The sequence below is a fragment of the Fusarium sambucinum genome, chromosome IV (genome assembly GCF_050947815.1).
Source record: "Fusarium sambucinum isolate potato_lamoka chromosome IV, whole genome shotgun sequence".
Classification (NCBI taxonomy): Eukaryota; Fungi; Ascomycota; class Sordariomycetes; order Hypocreales; family Nectriaceae; genus Fusarium; species Fusarium sambucinum.
In genome coordinates this window covers 7,137,402-7,151,548 of record NC_139291.1, presented here as the reverse complement: position 1 = coordinate 7,151,548, position 14,147 = coordinate 7,137,402, and the positions used below count along the sequence as shown (strand labels likewise).

General features: G+C 48.0%; 6 protein-coding genes across 6 annotated transcripts; 2 read left to right on the top strand and 4 right to left on the bottom strand.

Annotated features, from left to right (window-relative positions):
* Window positions 1-297: 297 nt before the first annotated feature.
* FSST1_002314 (mitochondrial 54S ribosomal protein mL46) lies at window positions 298-1,469 on the bottom strand (the record flags this gene model as incomplete). Its single annotated transcript, XM_083228291.1, has 3 exons — window positions 298-591; window positions 641-1,317; window positions 1,421-1,469. 3 exons carry the CDS (start codon window positions 1,467-1,469, stop codon window positions 298-300), a joined length of 1,020 nt encoding a protein of 339 aa, XP_083092496.1.
* Window positions 1,470-2,382: 913 nt separating this feature from the next.
* Window positions 2,383-4,545, bottom strand: FSST1_002313 (uncharacterized protein; the record flags this gene model as incomplete). Its single annotated transcript, XM_083228290.1, has 2 exons — window positions 2,383-4,088; window positions 4,161-4,545. The coding sequence occupies 2 exons, from the start codon at window positions 4,543-4,545 to the stop codon at window positions 2,383-2,385; spliced, it is 2,091 nt and encodes a 696-aa protein (XP_083092495.1).
* Window positions 4,546-6,768: 2,223 nt separating this feature from the next.
* On the bottom strand, window positions 6,769-7,449 carry FSST1_002312 (60S ribosomal protein eL43; the record flags this gene model as incomplete). Its single annotated transcript, XM_083228289.1, has 4 exons — window positions 6,769-6,832; window positions 6,894-7,058; window positions 7,344-7,361; window positions 7,418-7,449. 4 exons carry the CDS (start codon window positions 7,447-7,449, stop codon window positions 6,769-6,771), a joined length of 279 nt encoding a protein of 92 aa, XP_083092494.1.
* A 987-nt stretch (window positions 7,450-8,436) lies between these two features.
* On the top strand, window positions 8,437-9,930 carry FSST1_002311 (Saccharopine dehydrogenase-domain-containing protein; the record flags this gene model as incomplete). The annotated part of the gene is made up of 5 exons (XM_083228288.1): window positions 8,437-8,491; window positions 8,559-8,702; window positions 8,757-9,102; window positions 9,153-9,715; window positions 9,773-9,930. 5 exons carry the CDS (start codon window positions 8,437-8,439, stop codon window positions 9,928-9,930), a joined length of 1,266 nt encoding a protein of 421 aa, XP_083092493.1.
* Window positions 9,931-10,554: 624 nt separating this feature from the next.
* On the top strand, window positions 10,555-12,235 carry FSST1_002310 (RMD1 family protein; the record flags this gene model as incomplete). The annotated part of the gene is made up of 3 exons (XM_083228287.1): window positions 10,555-11,709; window positions 11,758-12,109; window positions 12,162-12,235. The coding sequence occupies 3 exons, from the start codon at window positions 10,555-10,557 to the stop codon at window positions 12,233-12,235; spliced, it is 1,581 nt and encodes a 526-aa protein (XP_083092492.1).
* A 362-nt stretch (window positions 12,236-12,597) lies between these two features.
* Window positions 12,598-13,583, bottom strand: FSST1_002309 (HMG-box domain-containing protein; the record flags this gene model as incomplete). The annotated part of the gene is made up of 2 exons (XM_083228286.1): window positions 12,598-13,155; window positions 13,287-13,583. 2 exons carry the CDS (start codon window positions 13,581-13,583, stop codon window positions 12,598-12,600), a joined length of 855 nt encoding a protein of 284 aa, XP_083092491.1.
* Between the last annotated feature and the right edge of the window lie 564 nt (window positions 13,584-14,147).

The window sequence follows — 14,147 nt, the reverse complement described above, 5'->3', positions numbered from 1 at the left end:
TTTCAAGTGCTTACTTTGGGCTGTCGTTTCTGGACGAGATGGAACTTCGATATTGTACTTTGAGCGGCCTTGTGAGGCGTTGAAGATAGGCATACATTATCTGCATATGCAGGCATTGAAATCATGAATTCTATGGTACATTTTTACCCACTTGTGATACTTGATGATATCAGATAATACATACATGGCCCAAAATGATACGTCTTGACATTTTCATTGTTCTGTACAGCAAAGTATACATGGTAATTATACACGCAGTAGCCATTCATACTGCCAATATCTACCCATCCTCTAAATTTACCTGTCAGTCATCATGTTGCGCACACCCTTGAAGTATGACTTGGGCAACTCTTTTTCCAACTCCTCACGAGTCAACCACTTGAACTCGGTGTAACCAAAGGGGTTGTCCTTCAGATCGGCTTGACCTGCCATTATTCTGCCCTTGATGAAGAATGTCTTCTCACCCTTCTGTTCAACGACACCTTCCTTGCTAAGCTTGGGTCGAGAGACGACATGGGCAACTGGTATACGGCTCACGAGCCAAGTGTTCATGTTGACACCAGCAGCCTGGTCAAGAACTCGCTTAGCGGACTTTAAAAGGTTAGCAGTTGTTCGAAATATCTTGTGCCGTAGAGCTTACCTCGTGAAGGTTCTCGTCCTTAGGAATCACATCCGCGGGGAAACCCCATCCATCCTTACCCTTGACCACAAGATACAGGGTTCGGTCAAGTTGACGATCCAGCCTCTTAACATCGCCCTTGTGGTCGGCCTCAGTAAGACGATCCGCAGGGGGCTCAACAGGAACAACATCATCGGAAGGAATAACCTCAGCATCATCACTGACACGCGACTCAGCATCCTTCAATAGAGATTTGACAATAGTCTCCTGGTTGCTTAGCTCATCTCCAACCTTGAGCTCATCTTCCCACGCCTTAGAACTCTTGCCATTGTAAATACCCAGCTCCTTGGCTACTGTTCCCTGTCGCTCCTGAACCTTGATGTTCCAGTCTAAACGGCGAGCCGTATCGGGCTTGAAGTAGATGCCCGTGATGAAGGGAGTATTGAGACGTTCCTCGAGACGCTTCTGGTAAAAGAAGAAGGAGTTCTCAAAAGGGTGAAGTTTCCGTGTCACCAGTGGTGGTCGAGTAAGAATCACTCCAGAACGAACATCGTAAGGCGGCGAGTTGGGTGCGTTTGAGGGAGGCGAGGCATCGGTGGGGGTTTTCGCTACGGCTGCAGCGACGGATGAGTAGAGTCGTGCAGGGATTCTAGGCAGGGCGGAGGAGGAAGCGCATCGAGCGCAGACGTTGGGAGAAGCTATAGTGGTTCAGTGGTTAGTTTATATACTGGCTTTGGAGAGGGTTTAAGAGGTCTCGTGAAAGCCCCAATTGAACCTGATGTGGAGAGGAAATGGACTTACTGGATAGAACAGCCTGAACGGCCCGCCCACCCCGACTTGAAGCTGTCATTCTGGCTATCTTCGCTGACCCAAGACGTTGCGATTGGGTGACGAGAAGCAATGCGGGATGGGATATGATATTCAACCTCTCACTCTCGAACTTTTCCCGCTAGCTGCTGGGTACGTACCTTTCGATGAGGTTCGTGGTTATCTTATCGAGCACGTGATGATAAGACTTGAATGTGGAGTAAATCCACAGTACAGAGCTGTGGGCACCTTTAAATATTTCCCGGCCTTGACGAATTTCTGTTTCTCTTTCTTTTTTTCCCTCTCAAGGCACCATTCCTTATCATCGATACCTGTTCCGCCTCCAGAACGTCTCGACCATTTAAGGTGCCCAGAGTGATTCCGCAGTCTTTTTCGCTAGCGGGGCCTGCAAGAAATTCTTATCCTACCGGGTTCTGTTAGATAGATACTGCTGACATTTCAACGCCTCAATGTTGATTTTGGTGTAAAACAACTGTAAAATTCATCCCTGTAAACTTACCGAGGGCTGCCTACAAGGCTCCTTGAGATCGTCACCTGACGTATGTTTAAAGTTCTATACCTACGTGCATATGTCAAGCAAGTCATGGTGGACAAGCTGCAATCTTCAATGATTTCCATCCGAATGTTGATTTAATTGACAACTCAACGGCTATCGCCAATGAGAAGTTGATATTCAAATATGTGACTACCTGATTACATAAAACATGTCAGGAACAAAGAAACTATGATCATACATGTCCTGTATTGAGCTCTGCTTTATGTCCGACTCAACTCCGTTGTGACACCGCGCTTTCAAAATGCAAAGAATCATGCCCGCCTTTCAAATAATGCTGATTGCTGGGTATCAAACCACATGGAACCGAACCCCAACCCAATCATGCCTGCCTGAACGCCTGCTTAACTCTGTTTCCGCCTTGATTCGTTGTATCGTAAAGCTAAGCAGACAATTCTGCAACTGCTTGAGCCACCTCCTTGGTCGCTCGGTTCTCCCATTGTCGGCGGGCTTCATCGCTTAGCGATGCTGCACCCTTGACTTCGTCATAAAGTTTTCTTGAGATGTCTCTGTTGATAACCGAGTATTGTTCAGTTGTCAGCTTTCGAGATCGCCAATGCGGTCGCAAAGCACCCTTGACTATCTCGTTTATGCTAACTTTGTCTTCTTGGGTAAGATTGAGATCTGTTGGTGGTTCCTCCTTTCTTTGAACTGGAACCTCGTCCGGGCGGCGTGGTCGGGGTTGTCGTATCTCTAGCGGGCGGCTCTCGGGAAGTCTTGCAGGGCCTGCCTCGGAATCGCTATTGTCGCGACTTGTCTGTTCGCGACTTGGGCGTTCACGACGTGAACGAGTGGGTGAAAAGTTGATCGCATTCCTTGCCGAGCGCATCTCCGAATCGCTGTGATCATGGTTTTTACGAATAGGCGAATAATTTGCGGGTGCATATCGTGGTTGGATAGTGCTGCTGAGCGAAAGTGTTGGTGAGCCTGGCCGACCATTAAAGTTTGGCATGGGAGGAGGAGTGAGAGAAAGAGCCCGAGGGCTGCCAAATGCTGATGAGGTTGGTGACATAACCGGCGAGAGAGCTGGCGACGAGGCATCTGGCATATGCCGCCATCCATTATTTGTTGTTGATGTGTCGTCGTCAGACATGATGCTTGGTTCAAGCTCTTTCAGCAGTGATGAAACTAGGGGAGGGTCAATACCGCCATGATCGGCAATACCGTTCCTGGTAGATACTCCATTGGTGTTGATCCTTGCTGTTGAGGGTCCAGGTGCTGGAGACGATAGCGAACTCGAGCCCTCGCCGTTCTGTGTAGGCAGGCGACGAGTTCGTGGACGCTTGAGCTTCCTTTCAGGTTCTTGAACTGGCTCGCGGGGCGACGCAGTTACAGACCGCCCTTTGCGCTTGCGAGAGTTGGTGCTAGGCTCTTCAGTTTGTCGTGCACGCTCCAAAGCGCCCCAGGCTTGTCTTTCTTCAGCCGTTTCTTGAACTACTGGCTCAGGCGGTGGTTGAAGTCGTTCGCTGATGGCCGGGGGGATGTTGTTCACAAAGACATCACGAGCGCCCAAGCGGCGAGCGATGTCCATTCGTTGCTGCCAGCGTTCGAGTTCGCGTCGCCCGACCTCTTGAAATCGCCTAAATTGCTCGAGTTCTTCGTCCTCATCATCGTGATTGTCCAAATCCAAGTCACTCATTTCGTAAAACCGACCAGAGAACTGCCCCCATGCGCCTTGCCACTCGACATTTCGAGCTTGCCGGCGAGCTCGTCTTAGTCGTTCTCGAGTTCGTACATGGTAACCGCGCACGTTCCTAGGGTTTGGGCGACGCACGTATGAAGGACGAGGTGATTGCTCTCCAGCTTCGGTAGCTTCTGGCTCTTCCACAAGCTGGAAAAGATGGGCACACTCCATGCAATACCAGTCACCGTCGGGGATAGCCTCGAGCCCTATGCAGTGGGTGTGGTATGCGGCATCGCAACTGTCGCACAAAAGTAGGACATCTTCTCTTTCTGAGGAGTTGCAAATAGGGCACGGGTTGCCTTGTTCCTCTTCATCTTCCTCGGGGTTGTCGCCAAGCCACTGTCTTACATCGAACTCGGCGACCTGTTTTTTATCTTGGACATCGTATTTGGAGATGGCGGTTCCTGCAATAGTAAATTGATTAGTGAATGTCGAGGGATATGGGGGAAGCGAATATGTTCAGGGTTTGGGCTTACCGTCTACACCGTTGTATACTCGAACTGAATGAAACGGACATCGACAAATTGGACATGTATTTGTCTTTTTCGCCCATGAGCGAATGCATGCATCGTGGATAATGTGATCACAACCGTCAAGTTCAGCGACAATATTCAAATAATTTGAATCGTCCTCGAGAACTTCTGTGGCTGTAATGGTTGTGGCAGGAATAGGCGTGGGCTCAAAAGTAAAGGTGGATGCGGATGCGGATGCGGATGCGGCAGAAACACCACCAGTGCCAGTACCAGTACCAGCAGAAGCAGCATCACTCGCAGCTATAGTGAGGGCAGCTGGAGCTTGAAGGGGAGCCGAAGGTCGAGGTAAAGGATCCAGGCATATGATGCACTGTTCCGCTTCAGCCATGATGTCTGATGTGATAAAAGAGACGGTATTTAGATGAGAACATGTAAAATAGAATAAAGTCGACTCGGGTAGAGTAGAGTAGAGTTGAATCGAGTCAACTCGAATCAAAGAGGGCGGTGATGATGGTTAAAATGGGAATGGGAGGTCGATTAGGCGGGATGGAGGGGGCAAAGCAGAACTAGGCCTGTGTAGTGATGCGTTAGTGGACAAGAGTCCCTGCAACATCAAAGGAAAATAAGAGGAAAAGAGTTCCAGCTCCAACGTTAATTAATCAATGTTTTTCTACTGTACTGCCTGGGATGTCAGGGACTGGACAGGACGTGACCGGGGCCAATGAGCGCTTATCCGTCTTGGTTCAGCGCCACGTCCTTACTTGCCTACAACCTGCATTACAGAGAGGGTGAGAGTGAAAATGGAGTAGGTAATAGAATGACATAAATAATCTGTGTTTATATTTCGTTTTCATTTATCCAGTTGATGCCTCATGGACATAATATCAGGGTTGATTAAGTCTATACTACAAGTTTAAAAAGCTGGTATATACTCCACAGTTTGTACTTATTCCACTTGCAAGTGCTCACATTCACTCCTTTGTCTCCCGAGCCTCGGAGTCAATAATTACAGTCCCCCGTTCATCTCGGAACATAACTGGCGACTTTATTATTACGGGCAAGTCGCGGCGCGACTGAGTCCCTTGTTCTATTTACAGTGCACCAAGCCAGGTGCGAAAACCCACACCCTGACACTCCCATTACTCGAAGTGTCCATCAATAAAATAAGCGAATGATGAGAAGTAACACTCTAAAACAGGTACTTTTCTAGAATAAACAGCAGTCTCAACATCCAGGATCGAGCCATTATGATATATTGACTTTCGATATATTGTGTGTGCTTTGCATGAATACCTACCTGTCTCGAGTAACTTGCCAAGACTTGAACAAGTCGACACCTTGATAACGCGAGTGCAGAGGGGAAGATACATATGCCAAATAAAGCAGATACCCGAAATCCTTGTTGTGCGACAGGAGCCAGTCAGTTGAGTGCATGCTAGTCTTTATCTTCGATTTCCTTAAACTGTAACTAGAATTGGGACACACAGATCTGTGACTACTTGGGCTAATGGGTAGCAGAAACCTCTGAACTTTGGAGTATAAAGACAATAAATAATCAAAGACTACAGTCTGAACAGCATAAAGTGCTGCTAATTTTGCCTTTTGTACACCAAGCGGCCAGCTTTGCTGATACCCTGATTAGGTTCTCGTAGATCTCACGATTCATTGTCTGGGCACTTATACATCGCTTTTTTGTCTGCCTTGATGTCTGTAAAGCCCGCTTATTTAGTAAAATATTTGCTCAATCTTAAAGGCAGCTTCGTGGAAACAATCAAATCAATCAGCCCACAGAGAAGCGCGCCCAAGACTCATGGGCTATGCAGCCCAGAGGTAAACAGTCTGGCCTGGATCGACCCTGGCGCGTCGTGTGTTACGGCCTCGTGACATATACCACCCAAGTTTGGCTTCGCCTTCACACCAACCTCCACTATGGACGGGTCTTAGTCTCACTCGAGTTGTGTGCTGAACAACTCATTCTTACATTCTTCGGCACCATTATTGCCTTACGAAATGAACCACATTGTGTGAGTCAACCCTAGGAAACTATAATGGAGTTGGCTACAGATGCACGGTTCGTGTGAGTTTGTGCGCGGTGGGCTTCAGGTCCACCAGACTCGGTTCAGGGCAAATAGTCATGGTCAGTGCCTTTACTCAAGTAAACATTGAAAGCATTCGACTTTGTGCCGATGACACTGCGTGACCACGTAGAGCCACAGCGAAAACGTCATTGATCCATGTCATTCCGAATCAGCTCCAACGTCATTCAAGGCGGGAACGGAAACCCAAGATACGACATCTAGCATCCAAGTCCATCAAGGTATAAGCAGAATTTTATTTTGGTTGAGTCCAAACTTGAATGGTAAAAATGCGTAGGCTGACCACAATCTCATGAGCTGGTAATATCTTGCACTTTATAGCAGCTGGCGAGTCGTTGAATGGATCCGAAACCATGCAATTCTTTTTGTTTATTGCTATTCGATCGGCTTCTATGTGACCGAAGTTCGGGTGTCGACGTCCAGATCGTCACCTCGTAATGTAGGCACGAAATCATATCCCCCCGTACACCATACCGAAAAGCAAAGCCATTTTCCCGTTTCGCTAAAGTCCACCCTTAAACCTCAGCAATCTCTCGGAGTCGTCGCAGAGTTGATCGCATGGCAGCGGCAGCGGGGGTGCTGTTATGAAGTCAGTACTCTGTCGTGAATCATATTCCGGACCAGATATGGGAGGACGCACGCAACGACGTAAGCACCACCGGCGACGGTGCGCTTGCAAGACTTGCAGTCCCAGATACCGGTAGCCTGGCGCTTGACGGTAGTCTTTCCGCAGAAGGTGCAAGTGTACTTGGCGTGCTGGGTGATTTCCATCTTCTTGACCTGCTTTCGCAGGGAAGCACCGTAACTAGCAACCGATATGTTAGTTTCCGTGGTCCCGTGAGTCTGTCCAGCCAGAAGCAAGTCGACTCTGCTCGTATATCTCGAGCTGCCCTTGGCCTGTCTTATTTGTGTCCCACTGAAGTGTTTGGTCGAATTGATTGAATTAACAGTGCATCGCATGCTCGCTCAGCAGTCGTCGACAAGAAGAACATGGCCGCAGGCAGCAAAAGAAGTCGTAGCAGGTTTCAACCGAGGGGGAATAGTCGTTTTCGAAATGCTTCGGACATGGAGTTTCGTCGTGGGAACTTACCGGGTACCGTATTTACCGCTGTATAGATGTTAGCTCTTGCACTTGATTTATCACATCGAGAGGGCGATACGTACGTAACACCGACCTTCTTTGTTCGCTTGGTCATCTTGAAGGTTATGTGTGGGACGTCTTGGGAGAGATGAAGACGAGAAGATGGTCGGGCGGAGGTGAATGTTGCTCGACTGCGGTTGGAGGCTGACTCCGAAAATGTTGCAATGGAAAACAGCAAGTGCGCTCCATACTTAGGGCAAGACCCGTTTGGCGAGTGGAGCCCACCTTCCAATTTTTTGATTTCGGATAAATATCGGTGTACGGCCGATGCTCCGACTCGGGCCATCTCACTTAATTGAGTGCAACTATTCTCTGCACGATTCATGTGATAAGATAAGAGTAGCAAGCATCATCGCGACGATTGATCAACTTGAGCCGTGTTGTCATCAGAGGACCGTTCAGTGACACGACTTGAAAGTTTTCTGCTCAATTCTATAGAATGAGACAGCAATCTATCTATTGATTAAAAGAAGCCTATTTACATCAATCATATGCGTAAAGACTGTGACAAAACCCAGCTAGGCAGGTCGCAAAAGAACAGAGGCAAGAAAAAGACCAGACGAAAATATTAGTGCTCCCTCAGACCATGTACTCAATAAAGCTGATCTAATATTTTCATGAATCACCAAATCAGTACCGGTTATTATGCAACCCACGCCAGCGACTGACTGGCCAATTTCGTCTCTTGCGTTATCAGCGGTCAAGAATTGGAGTGTTTGAGTGTCTTCTATGCCGAGGCTGTTGTACATCAAAATAAGATGCTGATGGCAAGGTCCGAGATGTGCATACAAGGATCCCTGTAGCCAGTCGCCATCTCATGACTTGATTGGGAAACTATAAAAATGTACACCATGTCCGAGCCTATCCAGCTTCAATGATGCAAATGACCTATTAGGTAGATGTCTCAACACTAGTGACGTTCCCAAGCTCAACATCGAGCTGCACCTTCTCAACCTTTACATAAGTTTTCCCGAGTTGCTTTGACTGTGTTGCTCAAGATCTGTCCATTGCCCCTCTTGTACTTCTCTAGACCCATTTCAAGATGCCACTCAAAGACCATGGCCGCCAGTACGACATCGTCGTCTTTGGAGCTACCGGTAAGTTGAATTGCGGTCTGAGGGCCATTGGTATACAGTCTTTTCTAATTAACTTTCCATTGACAAGGTTATACTGGAAAGCTCACAGCTGAGTACATTACAACACACCTACCAACCGACCTCAAATGGGCGGTGGCAGGTCGCAATGAGTCTAAGTTGAATGCTCTTGTTGAAGATTGCAAGAATCTCAATTCTGACCGACTCACACCTGGTATAAAACTTATTCCCACTTTTAAGAGAAGAAACTGACAGTACGAACCCGTAGCCATTGAGATTGCAAACCTCAACGATGAGGATTTAAGAGCCCTCGCAAAGAAGACTTGTGTTCTTCTTACTACCGTCGGACCATACAGTCTTTATGGTGAACATGCTTACAAGGCTTGCGCTGAAGAGGGCACTCACTACGTGGACGTCACTGGTGAAGCTGCTTGGGTTCATAAGATGATAAAGAAGTACGAAGCAACCGCCAAGAAGACGGGTGCCATCCTTGTTCCACAAGCTGGAATCGAGTCAGCTCCTGCTGACCTTATTACATGGGCGCTGGCCAAGACACTTCGTACTGCGCTTGGCTCTCAGACAAAAGACGTGACAGTATCCCTTCACGAAGTCAAGTTTGTGTACCCTCAATGATGCTAGCTCGACACAGCTAACTCAATCGTAGATCATCACCTTCTGGTGGTACTCTTGCTACCGCCCTAAACATTTGGGATGTCTTTACGCTCAAAGAGATCCAAGAGGCCAGTAGCCCATATGCACAATCGCCTGTTCCGCATAAAGAGCCCACAAGGCCCAAAAGCACCATCCTTGAAATGATACTAGGTGTCCGGAGCGTATCGAACTTGGGGCTCTTGACAACATCAGTAGCGGGCTCGACCGATGTCGCAGTTGTTGAGCGTACTTGGGGTCTATTGTCTGAAACGCCAACCCGAAAAGAAGAGTTCTATGGACCCAACTTCGTCTGGCAAGAGCGCATGAAAGCTCGCAACTGGCTCCATGGGATCTTCATCCATTGGCTCCTGATTGTTGGCGGCGCTTTGCTTGTATCAGTTGCTCCATTAAGAGAGTTTCTTAAGAAGCGTGTCGTTCAGCCTGGACAAGGCGCCAGCAGCGAGGATACTGCCAAAGACTATGTCGAGTACCGTGGTATTGCGTATCCTGACTCTGAGAGACAGCTAGACAAAGCGGCTTTTGGTCGAATGTGGCACCATGGTGGCATGTACTTGCGTGAGTTGAATCTGTCGTTTTTGAATATTCCGGGGTTTGCTAATACATGATTCTTAGTAACTGCTGTCCTTCTGAGTGAAATTGCTGCGACAATCCTCGAAGACGACATTGAGCTTGGTGGAGGATCTTATACGCCTGCCTGCTTTGGCCAAGGCCTAATTGACCGCCTGGACAAGTCGGGTCTCAAGTTGGACGTCAAGGTTATTGACGTTTAAATCTTGATGTGAAGTACTTGACCAGTGGTTTATACGAATATGATGCAATGGCGCTGAGGGTTACAATATCTTGGCGCAGAGTTTGTTACTACTATGTAGTTGTCTTTATAGGCTATAGTTGATCAATGATAAATACCGTTTTCGCTCAATGTTTACATCCAATATCATGCATCGATGATCGAAGCCTCATGAACTACGTTTATGTACTACAAGCCCTGTCAAAGTACATCTTCAGGCATGTTCGTTGCTTGCAGCAGGTTCTAGGCTGTTTTAGTGGCTCATCTACGCCCCGCTGGAAGCTCGTGCGACCCATGAAAGTGGACCGTTACTGTCGTCGCGGAAATGAATTTGAGCCTGACATCATTGGCAACTTGCGTTAGTTAGACTTTCCATTAATCCAACCTAGACTACGACTCTAGAAAGGTTCTTCATCTCAACACAATAACAGTAATTAACCTTTGATCGCCATCTCGACCGCGATTTTTGGCATTGTTCCTAATTATAGATTCTGGACTCTTTAGAAGAGTGATGCTTACAACTGGAATTGCATCATACTCGGTCTAATTTTCTTCTGATCTTTCCTGACCTCATCACTTCAAAGCTTCGCCAGCTTGATAAATCGAAATGGATTCCCATACTACTTCCTCAGACGCTGTACCCAACGAGTCATCACCTCTACTCCCAACCACAGAACATCGCCCTAAGGGTACTCGATCAGTCACTTTTAGCGACAATCCTGTCACAAAAACCTTTGAACCCGGCCGACAACAACATTTCCAACGAGCTCCTGGACATCATGCTGTCGGCTCTGCAAGTGGCGTCGCTGGCGGCCCTCCTATGCTTGCAGCTCTCAACAACAAGCTAAGAAGGCGGAACAGTCAGGGCTCGGTCCCTGCGGTTGCGCACCTAACTTTTGGTCCCAAGATTGGCCCTCAGCGCAGTACGAAGAAGACGGAAAAGCTTAAACTGCTTCCCAACCCTGACCTGGACGACCCGGAAGATGAGGAGAGTGGAAGGGATGTCTATTCGCAGTACACACGTATCAAAGACCCAGCCGCGCGCAGAGATGCTGCGAAACTGGGAAAAGCGGACCGTGACCGCCTACCGCGTGTCACCGCATATTGTACTGCAAACAGATACGAGATGGAGGCCCTCATGAGATTCTTGAAAGGACGCGGAAAGACCCGAGGCGCCAACCCGAAGCTTATTGATGAATGCATATACACACCGTATAACTATACATTAAAAAGCGCGCGCGCTCGCGACCCAGTCCAAAACTATGAACGACGACACTCAACTGGAGGCGACGCCATTGATGTCGCGCAGCAAAGAGCTGATTTACAGTCAGAGGAGGCCGGCTCAGAAGCCCATCAACACAATGGTCACGCGCATGAACACGACAATGCGAATGGTAATGGCAATGGCTCCCGCATTGAGAGTTCGGACCTGATAGGTTCAGCAGTGGAAGACCACGACTCGATAAGTGAGACTAATCCCGACTTCGATACGCAAGTGCATACGCCCGAGGTGTTCTTGTTCGATTACGGTGTCGTAGTCATATGGGGAATGACTGAGGCTCAAGAGGCTCGATTCCTCAAAGAGATTGCTAAATTCGAAACTGAGAAGCTTGCGCCTGACGATGTTGAGACAGAGCTGTTTAACTTCTATTACACCAAGGACTACCAGGCCCGCATCTACAATGATTTCATTACTCTTCGCGACAAGAACAATTACATGACAAAACTGGCCATTTCTCATGCTTTAGCGCAGAGCGTCAAGGTTTGTGAAACTACTATTCTGGATTGTAATATTTGCTAACCATCTCAGACTTCTCTTTTCGAGGAATTGATCGCATCAACAGTCGATACATGCAAAGATATCCCTACGCAAATAGCCACGACAGGAAAGATCGCCCTTAGTAGATCGCAGATCAATATGCAGATCGGAGAGCTGTTTATTCTACGTATTAATATTCATCTCAATGGCTCAGTTCTCGACACGCCTGAGCTCTTTTGGGTGGAGCCACAGCTGGAGCCCGTCTACCAAGCTGTCAGAAGTTATTTAGAGATGGATCAGCGTGTCGGTCTCTTGACAGAGCGTCTCGATGTTATAGCAGATTTGTTGGCTGTGCTAAAAGGAGAGCTCAGTCACGGTCACGGCGAGAAACTTGAATGGATTGGTAAGTCATTAGTGTCCTGTCGCTGAATTGCAAAAACTAACTACAGCCTCAGTAATTGTGCTTATTGCAGCCGAGATTCTTGTTGCTGCTGTTAACATTGTGGTGGATTTATACGTTGGCGAATAAGTGTCTACCAACCAGGATATCTATCTTCCCCTCCCCCCTTTTAATTCCAGCGTAGTTTAGTAATGTTGAGCTTCTGCATTTCAGTCTGATATGGGATTTTGGACCTATGTAAAACGCAAGGGACTGGGAGTATTGGTGTAAAATTTCATAGTATTAGATAGACGAGCTTCGCGGCAAGACTCAGGCGCGCGAAGAAGTTGTTTCTTAAATCTATGCTGTTGATCCTTTCTCAGAACTGGTCGCCTCTTTTACGATGTGAAAAGGACCTAAAACTAGTACATTACAATCAATGGTCCTCGCCATGATCGAGAAAACTGTATACCCACCAAAACGCCCCCTTAGACAAATACATTTCGTGCTGTTCATTCCTCCGCCTTCTCGCCAGCCTGAGTATCCTGATCCTCCGTGTCATCGCCCATCTCGACATCCTCGTCAACGGTCGCAGGCTTGTCTTCGCTAGGCTTGTCTTCCTTCTTGTCAGGTACGGGGGTCTTCTTTGCTTCGGCGCTCTTCATCTCTTCAAATCTCGCCTCGTATTCTTCCCTATCATTCTCAGGGAGGTCCTTCCAGAGTTGAGCTAGCTCCTCATCAACGTTCATGTTTCCGTCGCCGTCCTTGTCCTTATTTTCAAGATCGGCCTGTTTGTCCCCGCAGAATAGCTCATAAGCACTAGCAGGTTTTTTGTCATCATTCGCAGAGACGCCATTGGCATGCTCTTGCTTGGACTGACTTTCGGGTGGGTGCGAAAAGGTATCGGACGTGGGAGAACCAGCAGTGTTGGCAAATGATGCACCGACTGATGTCTTGGCGTCGGCATCGGGCATCATGGACTTTCGATGGCCTCGCTTCGTACGCAAAGGCTTATCTTTTGGCTTCTGGTGGTTAGCAGCTAACTCACTGGGTGTGCTGAATTGGTAGTCCTAATCCAAGCGCAAAAGCATCAATATTGAACCGGGCGCCGTAAAGAAGAGAGGCGCGGCAGGCCGGGATAGAAGCATTGCCAGGCGTAGTGGGAGGGGGCGACGTGGTCAGGGAATGAGGGTTTACATACCGTAGGAGGGGGACTAGGGCTGCCATCGGAGTCTTCGACGTTTGCGCTTGTGCGCTTCGCGAGTTGTTCGAGCAAGAAGGCGCGTTCTACTCGCATCTTCTCGACCTGGCGTTTTATGCGCGCGAGACGAAGACGAGCGGCATCGTTCGCCTCTTCAACTTCGTTTGTGCGGTTCTTAAGCTGGACGCATTTTCGTCGATAGGCTTCCTCGACGGACGGAGGTAGAGTTGAAGGAATTGCTGTTGAACGAGGAGGCGGGTCAGCTGAGGGTGCCTTGCGTTTGATGGTTATCGTCATGGTGGGCGGTTGTTATTGTGAAAGTGACAGCAACGGAGAAGTTGAGGTTGAGGTTGAAGACGATGTGCGCGACAGAGAGGAAAGCGCGCGAAGATTGAGTGTTGGTGGTGGTGCAAGGGATGTGCTTAAGCCTTAATCACAGGTGTTGAAGTTGCAGCTGCAGCTGCAGGAAGCCATGCCAACAGACGGAACCCACCTCGATCCATCTAAACGTTGGAATTCATTGATAACCACAAACTTACCTGGCATGATTGATTGTAGACACTTATTGATACTATTTGAAGTAGATTTTCTCCAACAAAGATAACTTTCGAGCTGATGACTAAATAGCAATTGATCGATATTAAAATTGGCGTAATTGTTGACGTGCGTAGGTCGACCAACTCTTCAAGTGCCTTGCTGTAGCGACTATTAATCGGTTGAGTTGATTTATAGAGTCGCAAGGATAGAAAACAAATGTTGCAAAACAAAATAAGTGTCGCAAGAACAGCAAATCTAGATACGCAGCCGGCGGCAAGTGCTGGGATTGGATAAAATGAGATGAAATGCAACCTACGGATGTCT